Here is a 12294-nt window from a genome sequence, read left to right as displayed (position 1 = left end):
TGCTCTGGCTTCACGCTCTGGCTTTGCTCTGGCTTCACGCTCTGGCTTTGCTCTGGCTTCACGCTCTGGCTTTGCTCTGGCTTCTCGCTCGCTCTGGCTTCACGCTCTCGCTCTGGCTTCACGCTCTCGCTCTGGCTTCACGCTCTCGCTCTGGCTCCTCTCTCTCGCTCTGGCTTCACGCTCTCGCTCTGGCTTCACGCTCTCGCTCTGGCTCCTCTCTTTCGCTCTGGCTTCACGCTCGTTCTCTGGCTCCTCTCGCTCGCACTCTGTGTGGCTTTTCTCAGCTGGCTCTTCTCTGTGCTGACAGTCACCCATGTGAGAGGATTTGGCACAATGTCCCATTCCCAGCCTGTCTCTCTTTGATACACACACACATACTAATGTCATTTTATCTCTACATTCATAGCAAATGTCTCTCCCTCCGCTTTGCCATGCAATGGAGTTTTGCTTCGCTTATCGGCATTTGTGTAAGAGGCAGGGCTATAGGGATTAGTGTGTGGGTGAAAGAATGACACGAGATGAAAAACAATCACTTGTAATACTGTACTTGGCCTATTCATGGCAATATGAACCTGCTTCAGTCTCCCCATTTACTTAGGATAGGATAAGTGTTATGCTTAGGCCATGGCGGGTTAGTGAAGGGGCTTTTAAAACTGCACTGGTGTGAATGCTTGGATCATAAGATCATGTTTCCCTCCTCTGCTATCTGTTTATATAAATGCACCAGAGGAACGTGTGTGTGTGTGTGTACACACACAGTCGGGTGCTGCTGAATATACACTGCCTCTCCAACTTTACATATCTGTGTCACTGCCAGCCCGAAACCGATCCAGTCCGTTTCCTCTGAGAGACGGAGGTCATTATACACTGAGTATATTACTTTCCTAATATTGAGTTGTGCTCTCTGAACAGCTTCAGTTAGCCAGGGCATGGACTCTAAATGGTGTCCAAAGCGTTCCACAGAGATGCTGGCCCATGTTGACTCCAATGCTTCCCACAGTTGTGTCAAGTTGGCTGGATGACCTTTTGGGTGGTGGACTATTGTTGATGCACTCAACTGTTGAGCGTGAAAAACCCATCAGCGTTGCAGTTCTTGACACAAACCGGTGCGCCTGGCGCCTACAACCATACCCCGTTCAAAGGCACTTAAATATTTTGTCTTCCCCCGTTCACACTCTGAATGGCACACGTACGCCATCCATGTCTCAATTGTCTTAAAGGTTAATTAAGGATTTTTTTAAGCCATCTCCTCCCCTTCATCTACACTGATTTTGAAAGGGGATTTAACAAGTGACCTCAATAAGGGATCATAGCTTTCACCGGCTCAGTCTGTCATGGAAAGAGCAGGTGTTCTTAATGTTTTGTATACTCAGTGTATGACTGTATGACCAAATGTGACGTAAGGGCAGAGTTGGCGAATGGTTAACTGTGTTTTGTTGAGAGACAAATAAATCCTAGAACAGATGGTCTGTTTTATTGAGATGTCGTAAAAGCTGGGATGCAGGCTGCAGCTATATGACCAGGATGTAGGCCTGAAACTGTGCTTTTATGGTGTGGCAAGTTAAGCGCTGACCCTGAGTCTCTGGGCCACTTCATTCTGATGGTGAACTTCAAACCCCACAGTCAACCAACCCAACCTCTCTTACCCTCCAAGGAGACCAGCATACCATCTCAAGTTAAAGGGGAGAGTGGGTTAGACTCCCTTAAAGTGAGGGCTGGATCCATATTCATGTGGCTGACAAGAATGTCTTGGCCTCCGATCTGAACATCTGAGATTAGATTTATATGAACCGTATCTTCCTTTAAATTTTTTTAAATCTCATTTGAGTTAATGTAGGCCTATTACCTACGACTGACCACTCTTAAATCAGTTTTATAGAGATCTATCAACACGCCATTCGAACCATAGCATGAAATGTATTCCGTGTACAATTTTTATTTGAGCAAAATGCCCTGATTTCTTGTGAAGTCCTCTTGCGGTTTGCCCCCGTTTTTGTTGCTTTACTTGGCAACTCGGCAGCTGAAAAACTCAGTGAACTTCTGCCATTCCCCTTTTCTCTGTCTCTGTCTACTAGACCAGTGTTTCACAGTCATAGGGATGCAAAATTCTGTTAACTTTCCCCAAAATTCCCAGGTTTTCCAGAAAGCTCAGTTTGAATATTGCTGTGGTCAGGAGGGAATGAGCAGGACATTTTGGGGGAAATGTGTCCGTATAAGTCTCCGGGACGTTGCTAACTGACAGGTCCCTCAGATGGTCTGTTCAAACTGATTTTAGTCAGCTCAAGTGTAAATCGCTCAAGTGTAAATTGAAGTTCTCCAAAGTTATGAATTCATCACACCTTGTTTGCCAGCCCCTAGTTCCCCTGACAGCCATTTGTAGTTTGCAAGCAAGCCAAGCTTGAGATTTCGAAGAAGGTTCACAATTTCGTAGAAGTCTAGCCCACCCCCCTGGTAAAGAAAACGATTGAGAGTCATGGCTGTAACCCTCTCCGTCTAGGGCAGCTGTTTCCAGATCAGTCAAAACATCCCCTGACTGGAGCATATTTACGTGGCCTTCTCTTCACAAAGGGAATACCTCGGGGTAACACTGGCCAATTCTGTTGAGGGAAGAATGAGAACAATGCAGATGGTGAACACGTCAGTATAAAAGTGTTGCTTTTTCGGGACAATGGTTTGACCTAAGAGTTGCTGGTGATTTTAAGGCATGCGTGCCGATTCTTGACCCTTCTCCCGAAGTATGTAGTCTCCTTGCACACTTTCTTGCATGGGTTGAGGCAAGGTGGAAACTCTCTCTCCTGCCAATGCTTGCACCAATCCTATGCCTTTAAATCCATGACGGGGAGTGTGCAAGTGCACACTTCGGGAGAAGTGTGGAGAATTGGGACATAGCCTAATGTATTTTGTTTTTAAATGGCTGTTGACCATGTGTTGCAACCATTATTGTAAAGGTTTGACCCACAAAAAAAGCAGCAAATGTAAAACATGCGTTTCCCAGAATGCTTACTATTTGCATCAGCATGGCTTTTCATCTGCTGTCAGTTGGATATTCATATAATGAACATGTTATCTCCTAAAGTCATACAGATAAACACAACAGCTCTAAACCCACTTATAAAATGTTTAGACCGTCAATCAGTATAACCATGATGTATGTACTTTGCATAGGATACGCTAGACTAGTTCTGTCGTATGTGTATGATTGAACCAGGTCACGTTTTTTGATTATGACCGCGAGTGACGTTCTACAACCAAATAATTTCAGATCAGATTTATGGCTTTAGCCCAAAAAATAAAAGTACTACATATAGTCTGACAATTTTTTTTTTTTTCTTAAAATTATTATTATTATTATTATTTTGACAAGTGTACATTTTTATAGACGTACAATTCTCTAGGTTGTGGCTACAGTGGTAGTCGACGTCTCATTAATGGAATCCTTCTAACCAGTCTGTATGCTGTAATTCTTAATCATTTGTAAGCTTAGACTGAGTGTGCGGAGGTGGGGGGGGGGGGGGACTATCACATCTATGCCAACGGTGGCTGACACAGGAGTGAATATTCAGTCCTGTACTGTCCTGTGGATTTGTTTCAGTCCTGTCCTGAAACTAAGCTCTTAACTTTGTTTCTCTCCAGACTTGACCATGGGCTGCATCAAGAGTAAAGAGGACAAGGGGCCTACCATGAAGTACCGCCCGGATAACGCTCCGGTCTCAGATGTCATCGGCCCCCACATGGGCCACTACGGGCCCGACCCCACCCAGCTGCAGCAGAACCAGCCGTCCTCCACGGGGCCCGCTGCAGGTTTCAACCCCCACGCCATCACCCCCTTCGGAGGAGCTTCCTCCATCATGACCCCCTTCGGAGGGGCTTCCACCTCCTTCTCCGGCGCTCTACCTGGCACGTTCCCCGGTGCCGTCTCAGGTGAGACTTGCCTATATTATCCACACGATCCTAACTTGAGATCTTCAAGCATAGCCTACATAAAAATATTTGCGCAAATCACACGTTGACATCAATGGATGATTTGTGTGATGCGTTTGTGTGCGTGTAGATTTCAAGTGTGTATTTCCTTACGCACCTGTATGCCTTTTTATCGTAACTACAATAAAGCAGAAGGTGGGGGATAAAAGAAAGATTCCAGATTGGCACACATTCAACATCTGTATTGGGGTTGACATCCATACAAGCATTATACTCCGATTTTTACCTCAACATAGTGTGAAATAGACACATAAACAATAGCCTAAATGTCTGCAAATTGACTTGGCATTTCCATTGTTTTGGTCTAGTGCCATTGTCCTCTTAACCGCATCGATACTATATAAGTACTCTAGTTTGCATTTGAAACTTCTTCTATAGTTCCTTCACAAGGACCCATATGCTTATTCCCCACAACAGAATAGCTGCTGATCTGACAACTCCAATATCTGGAGTCACTCCAAAGTCCACCTGCCATTGCATTTCAGATGATTCAAATCCAGTGGTCTCTCACCATTTCCTTCTTAAGGTGTCAGCGTGCTTCAGTTTGGCTGGCGCCTAGCTTAACTCAGCTAGCCGAACCGAATGAGTATGCTGGCATACCTTTGCTTGAAAAATGAGAAAAAAGCAGCAATAATACTGTTTGTCCATTTTGAGATGCCGTAGCCAGTATACACTTCCTCAAAGTAGTCAGAATGACTAAGATAACTCAAGAAATCTGTCATTAATTTTGACGTTTTTGCCAAAGAGATCTTTTACATCTAGCTAAGCTGTTTGGTGCAGTATTTTTCAATGAACAAATGTGCATGAAAATTAGTTCTTCTTGACTTTAATGAAGAATCCCTAATGTTGACCAATCACCGATGAAGGGGCGTAGACTTCGGCTTGCCTCCAGGAAATAATTTGTGTGCTTGAACAGACAAAAAACCCTCACTGAATTCAAAAATGACCAAAAGCATCACAAAATGTCGTCATATAATATATGCACCAACTCTACCAAACTGCCGTTTGGGACACATCCTATGACACCCCCCATGGGGAGCTCATATTCATCGTACCCACTGCTGAACAACCAAGCTGCCAAAACCAATCCCATCATCTGGCCCAGGAACTCAATACCGTTCCACTGTTTCGGCTCGGAAGCACGCAGATGCCTTAAGATGTCCTTCAATCACGTTGTCCATAGGTGTCATTTGCAACAAATCAACAACGATTGATTTTTAAAGTTGGCAGGGAGACTAATCAATCTGATAAGGCCCAAAGAGCAGTGAGATGAGATTGAGCTCTCCTGTTTAGGTGGGATTAGGTTTGTAATCCCCCTCTTTGTTGGATTATCTGCTCGTGTGTGTGTGTGTAGGGGGGGGGGGGGGTTACAGGGCACGGTATTGAGTTCCTGGACCAGATAATGGGATTGGTTTTGGCAGCTTGGTTGTTCAGCAATGGGTATGATGAATATGAGCTCCCCATGAGGGGTGTCATAGGGAAGTGGGTGCCATTTGGGACACATCCTATGTCAGTGTTTCACAAAAACGCCTGATTTCAAGCAGGTGTGCTTGTCTGGGGCCGCAACAAAAATATGTACTGTTGGGAGTGCTTGAGGACTGGAGTTGGGGAAACACTGCCCCTATGTAATGCACTACTTTTGAGCAGAGACCTAAGGGCACTATATAGGTAATAGGCTGCCATTTGGGACGAACGTATAGATATTTATCCGCCAGGGCCAGGATGATAGCAGTATCGCGATACTTGTTAGAATCGTGGCAAGGAAACGAAACACAAAGGGATTTAACTTCTTTAGGAAAACTGCCCTAATGTTGGAAACCAACATCATGATGTTGTCATCCAGAGTCACATGTATTTATTTCCAAAGCTATAGCACACTTTACATACAGCAGGTATGTAGGTTTTTAAAGGACCAAAGAGTTATCCTGCTCTGTTTCATGGTACTGTAATGGTCACAGCCCTATTATCCACACAATCTGCCGTGTCTATTCTCTGCCCAGTAAGCAGAATGGTTTACAGTGTATTTATTGACATTACATAACAGCGAGATGAGATTGACCTGTGCCATGTTATTATTCATGTCTTGTAACGATGTTCGCTTTGCACCGAGCTGACGTAATCATTTCCTTTAAGACCATAAGCAAACAACTACCTTGCCGGACCGTTAAATCCGCTCCCTGACTGATTTAGACTCCCTGTCAGAACCGTACCCATCCCACTGCCATTAGTATGCCCTACACAGGGATGGACCGGGAGCAGAAAGTGGCCTGGGCATTTCTAACACATCTCCCCATTTATTTTTATTTTTTTATTTTTTTCTCTCTCTTGAGGCCCCCATTAGCCATAATGATTTTAAAAATAATCACACACCAAAGACCAGCCCACTGGGCTTAAGATAGACCGACCCATCTGGCATTCGCCCAAACTGCGCTATGGCCGGTCCGTTTCCGGACCAACATGACATTATTTCTAATACACTGTACACTGGCAATTTCTATAGAGTAGAATTACCGACAGTGAAAAATCGTTAGGGAGTGTGCAGGCTAGAGAACACAGATTCTACTCTCCCCTCACGAACATTCACACCACAGACACCAGTCAGTCACGGCCACTATGGAAACAGAACCGCCACTACAGGTCTATATTCTCTGACTCATCTTCCATTGGTCCCTTGGTCTCCTGTCATTTTGATGGGCCTGCACAGCTTTGCCGCAGAGTTTGGTACTGTGAACATTCAGCAACATTGACAGAAACAATCTTGGCACAAAGGTCAGCAGGTATTTATAGGAAGTCTTTGTATCTTTTAATAGGCTATTAGTAGCTCTGAATTCCTTCATATTCTAACTGGTTCTCCACCTTATCTCTGCGAGTTAGTCAACAAAAACAATTTCAGCTTCTTAAATGGACATACTGTCATGAATTTCACTTGTGCATTTAACTTGAATGTTTTATTTAATGTTTTCTGTGTCTGTATTCAGGTGGGGTTACGTTCTTTGTGGCCTTGTACGACTATGAAGCCAGAACCTCAGACGACCTGTCGTTCAAAAAAGGGGACCGCTTCCAGATCATCAACAACACGTGAGTCCCCATGGGCCCTGGTCAAAAGTAGCGCACTATATAGGGAATGGAATGCCATTTGGGACGCACCCTCCCTCTGAGAACATCATTCATCATGATCAGGGGCTTATTCCCGTAGAGTAGTGGTGTAACGGTGACAGAATATCTTTAAGAACACTACCTGTTCTGTACAGTGTTCTTCCTAAATGGGTTAGATTTGCCCCCCTCCTGTTTTTTTTTGAGACTTTCATTTGATTAATTTAACAAAACCTTTAACATAGATGGTGCCTTAGGTCATAACTTTTTGCTCTATAATGTAGCCTTGGTTGACTTTGTTCAATTCAAATGTAATACTTTGCTGCATGCCTTTAATAATATAGCAATAGAATCCATGCATAAAAGACAGCATGTACAAGCTCACTGCCAAGACACAGATAAAACAAGCATACAAGTCCCTTTCATAACCAGACTATCGTTGTACAGACATGGTAGTGATATATCTATCTGGATGATTCTTTATATCTCTGTCTCTATCTGTCTGTCCCCCCCCTACAGAGAAGGGGACTGGTGGGAGGCGCGCTCCATCAACACAGGGAAGAAGGGTTACATCCCCAGTAACTATGTGGCACCAGCTGACTCGATCCAGGCTGAAGAGTAAGACCCTCGTCACTCATAACCTTATTTTAAGACTATCCACGGCTACAACAGCAAATAGAGCTAGCCTAATAACTGCAGAGTGACCATTACACCACACAGCTCTCGCTGGAGGCACGTTCACTAGAAGATCTCAGAGCTTCTCCTGTTCTCCTGGGTCCATATGTATCAAGTGTCTCGGGAGTAGGAGTGCTGATCTAAGATCAGGTTCCACCTGTCCAGGTGATCTTATCCATAGTGATCCAAGAGTGGGCACACGCACACAAACAGGAAAGTTGCTAAATCAACCAAAAGTGCTGGGGCAGCCTTAAAAATGTGTCCGTTGGAGCGCTGCGATTGGTTGCCCACAATTATGGGGTGGGGCTTAGTGAAGGGTCAATTGGAATCAAAACTAGCTACATATGGTAGCTAAACACTCAAAGAACTACAAATCCCGCCAGATCTGGCGCCAGGATAAAGTGACTAAGGGGGCAGTTGAAATCAGCGAAGGGGCTACATTTTTTTGGGTTTCTTGTGTTGGAATTCTGCTAACATCACGCTATACCATAATAAACCAAGTTCAAATGCAGAGATTCCTAGATCATTGAGTGCTTGTCAAGTGACATGCTACATACATATTTCGCCGTCAACCTATCTCCGTTGCGCTGTCTCAGTGTAAAACAGGAGCCTTCTAGCAGTCACAAGGACACAGATTCAGCAGGAGGCTGTCAGGTACAGGTGCAAATTAGTGTTGGATTTATTTACACGGTCACTGGTGTTTTCAAAGATGACAGTGATATTTGCAAATATATACAGTCCCGGTCAAAAGCTTAGACACACCTACTCATTCAAGGGTTTTTCTTTATTTTTACTATTTTCTACATTGTAGAATAATAGTGAAGACATCAAAACGATGAAAACACACATGGAATCATGTAGTATCCAAAAAAGTGTCGACCTTTTTTAAAGCGTGAGTTCCAAATATCTCTTAACCGTCGCCCCTGCGCGAGTTTTTTTTTGTTTAGTTTTTTTGCTCATGATGTCAGTATGCTCTCACTGTTCGAAAATGTGATTGTTACACAACAGGACAGTTATCCGCGCTGCCCTCAAACCAAGGCACGCTGCCTGCTAATTATCTATAGGCTATGTTTCAACTTGTCAATTTCAAATTATTTTCAAATTATTTTCTCAAACTGTTTTAATTGGGCTGTGTTCTGCCGCCTCGTTAATTCACATAAGAAGTAGCCCATTTCACTGTTGCGGATCACTTATGTTTGAGGCTTTACTGAGACAGCTAATCTTCTCTCTTCAACTAGAACCCGTAGCTTAGCTGACACACACTTATTTTCTAAACAACATTACATTAGTCTCTTGTGCTCACCAGAGATGTGGTACATCGTAAACTAGTCTAGCAGTTAGGTTGCTAACTTACGTTTTGTTTTTTTGTCAGCGCAACCTGTTATTTAGACCGGTTTATAGAATGAGTTAGGCTGTGGATGTGTTCCGTGTGATGCTTGGATGATGAAGCATTTAAGACCTTTTTGTTTTCCATCGGTACAAAAATATATTTAGATTGCTGTTCAGGCAACAGTGCTGTTTAGACGCGTTTGTTGCGTCATATGTTCTGTTGCTACTGTTCCAATCACATATTTGAGATCGTACACTGCAGGGGCTACACAACAATGATCACACGTGATTGTACGCGTACTCTCAACCAGCTTCATGAGGAATGCTTTTTCAACAGTCTTGAAGGAGTTCCCACATATGCTGAGCACTTGTTTGCTGCTTTTCCTTCACTCTGCAGTCCAACTCATCCCAAACCATCTCAATTGGTTTGAAGTCGGGTGATTGTGGAGGCCATGTCATCTGATGCAGCACTCAATCACTCTCCATGGTCAAATAGCCCTTACACAGCCTGGGGGTGTGTTTTGGGTCATTGTCCTGTTGTTGAAAAACAAATGATAGTCCCACTAAGCGCAAACCAGGTGGTATGGCGTATGGCTGCAGAATACTGTGGGAGCCATGCTGGTTAAGTGTGCCTTGAATTCTAAAATCAGTCATCAGCAAAGCACCATCACACCACCTCCTCCATGCTTCACAGTGGGAACCACACATGCGGAGATCATCCGTTCACCTAGTCTGCGTCTCACAAAGACAGCGGTTGGAACCAAAAATCTAATTCGGACTCATCAGACCAAAGGGCAGATTTCTACCGGTCTAATGTCCATTGCTCTGGTTTTTGACTCGTACTGCGTGTGTGTGATATATATTTAAGTTCTGACTTAAATGTCAGCATTCAAAAGAAAAAGCCTCTCATCAGGCAAAACCCATCTTCGCCAATAAAGCACAGGTTGGGTCTGCCATGCTCAGATACAGCCTCCCCTTGAGTTACCCAAAAGTGAACTAACTACAACATCCCCAAATGGGCACTTAAGTACATTTAGCCACACCTTTTCTTGGTGCACAGGCCAGGTATATCTATTCACACTTAAAAGAGAAATCAGACATATGCTATCCAAACAAAGAAATGTACAGTAAACTGATAAATGCAATTAAATTAACCAGAAGTCTTTATCACAAGTGTTTTGCAATTTGTGAGCTCTCCAAACAACATTTCCACTTGGAGAATGGTATGAGTAGACATCAAACATTCTAAATGAATGGGGGAATATGTTGGGATTAGCAGTAACTTTACTGATGAAGATATTGTTTATTTCACAAGGCATTGATCAACATTGACAAACAATTGGCTCAAGGAAAGAAATAGTATGCGATAGTGTCAGTGTGCAATAGTGGAGAGAGATGTGCAAATAGCGCATGGACATGTGACAGCAAGGCGGGATGGCACTTTCTAAAACGACCACTGGGTACATGATGCATATTCCCCCGCCAAATAAAGGAGCATCATAGCAGTTGGCCTGAGGTAAATTAACACTTTGCCCAGGCCCTAAACACTGTCCTCTAACCTCTTGGCGATGCGGGGGGCACAAACTTCCTGCATGGGCCTTTGCTGAAGCTTGTAAGGGGAGAATTCTCCCATAAATGATTCACAGTGGACACTGGGGTTGTCTCCATACCCCCAGCGGTGACGCAACGTCCGTGCCACACCCAGGAACATTTTGCGGTGCAGTCATCTTCTCTCCAAGCCCAGGGAAAAGGTCAGAGCACACCCTTCGGACGGTTCGGCCTCCAACACCACGTCCTCACCATGGCCCGACTGGTAAAATTGACCCCTGCCTTTTGTAAAATTTAAGTCAAATATGACCGGCCATGGTGAGGACGTGTCACTTAACCCAAAACACTTATCTCTGTGGTAGGCTTCCCCTCCCCCCACTTTTTATTAAAACACAAAGGAGTCATACCTAACTGCCCCAGTGGCTTTCCATAGCCCCCCCTTCACACACCATGGCATGCTCTGTCCATTGTGCTGCCACAGCGGAGATACATATTTTTTTCACTCAATCATTTTTGCTGTTTTTATGTAGGGACATTGAACTAAAACTGAGGGGTACAAGTTTGAACTGAGGGGGCTTAGGCCCCCTCGTGGAGCCAGGTGCTATCCCACGTCGTGCAGCAACAGTGTCTGGGACCTGTCTGCACTGTGAGTACGCACAGGCATCGGAGACTACTGAAGTGCGACTTTGTCCTTGTGTTTCTTGGCTATTTAGGCTACGTCGTTTTGTTCACACGCTAGGTTGTTTTTAGTTTGAACTTGCTCAACTGCTAGTGAAGAGATCTCACAGACATGCGAGCCTGCATGCCATGCGAGTGCCCTGTTACCACGCCAACCTGCCGCCCTTAAAGGGGCAGCTGAGCATTTGTCTACCCTCAGTAACTAAATATTTGAGGCATTGTGCTTTAATACTTTTTTATTTATCAACTTTATTAATCATTTCTTATCATAACTCTTCCTAAAAATACTTTAATTGTGCTCTTACATTTCTTTGTGTTCCTACATTTTTCAATTTAGGAGCACATGTACTCTGTGTAGAGCCCTGCACTTCATACATATGGCCACAGGGGGTTTCAGCCACAATCTCCTATATGAGCCTAGAGGTTGATGATCGTTTAGCAAGGAAATTGAATGTTATCCCGTTTGTTAGATTGACCCTGATGGAGTCGATGCTTTATTTCTTCTCGTTGTGTATTTGAAGTTTGACTTTTCCGAACACGGAGATGATCCCTGCTAGTATTGATTCAAGGAAAGTTCATAGTAACATAAGCTGGTATTACTGTAAATGTTGGTCCTTCCATAGAAATAGAATGGTGTGCTAGTTCTGGAACACATAAAATGCTCTTCAAGTACTTGGAGCGGCTGGGGATTCTCAAGGACAGATTTGGGAAACTGCTGTACTGCAACATTTTACAAAGGTTCTACTTGTTCTATTTCTGTGTCCTTCCTCAGGTGGTACTTTGGTAAAATGGGACGTAAAGATGCTGAGAGGCTTCTGTTGAATCAAGGCAACAACCGAGGCACCTTCCTGGTGCGAGAGAGTGAAACTACTAAAGGTGAAGACGATTGACGTGCGAACGTGCACGGGCTGCGTCTCTAGTTACACGCCATTTCTCAATGTAGTGCACTACTTTTGTGTTGACTGGGGTCCGGTATGTTCCAAGCATCTC

General features: G+C 44.1%; 1 protein-coding gene across 1 annotated transcript in view; it reads left to right on the top strand.

Annotated features, from left to right (window-relative positions):
* Positions 1-12294, top strand: part of LOC109899488 (tyrosine-protein kinase yes) — a 32819-nt gene that overhangs the window by 10488 nt on the left and 10037 nt on the right. The window contains exons 2-5 of the mRNA XM_020494776.2: positions 3634-3921; positions 6960-7059; positions 7594-7692; positions 12077-12180. Of these exons, the coding sequence (XP_020350365.1) occupies positions 3642-3921; positions 6960-7059; positions 7594-7692; positions 12077-12180 (583 nt within the window). The 5' untranslated portion in view covers positions 3634-3641. The remainder of the gene's footprint in view (positions 1-3633; positions 3922-6959; positions 7060-7593; positions 7693-12076; positions 12181-12294) is intronic.

The sequence above is a fragment of the Oncorhynchus kisutch genome, linkage group LG11 (genome assembly GCF_002021735.2).
Source record: "Oncorhynchus kisutch isolate 150728-3 linkage group LG11, Okis_V2, whole genome shotgun sequence".
Taxonomy (NCBI): domain Eukaryota; kingdom Metazoa; phylum Chordata; class Actinopteri; order Salmoniformes; family Salmonidae; genus Oncorhynchus; species Oncorhynchus kisutch.
The sequence above is the reverse complement of the archived record's forward strand: the minus strand, read 5'-3'. Positions and strand labels throughout refer to the sequence as shown.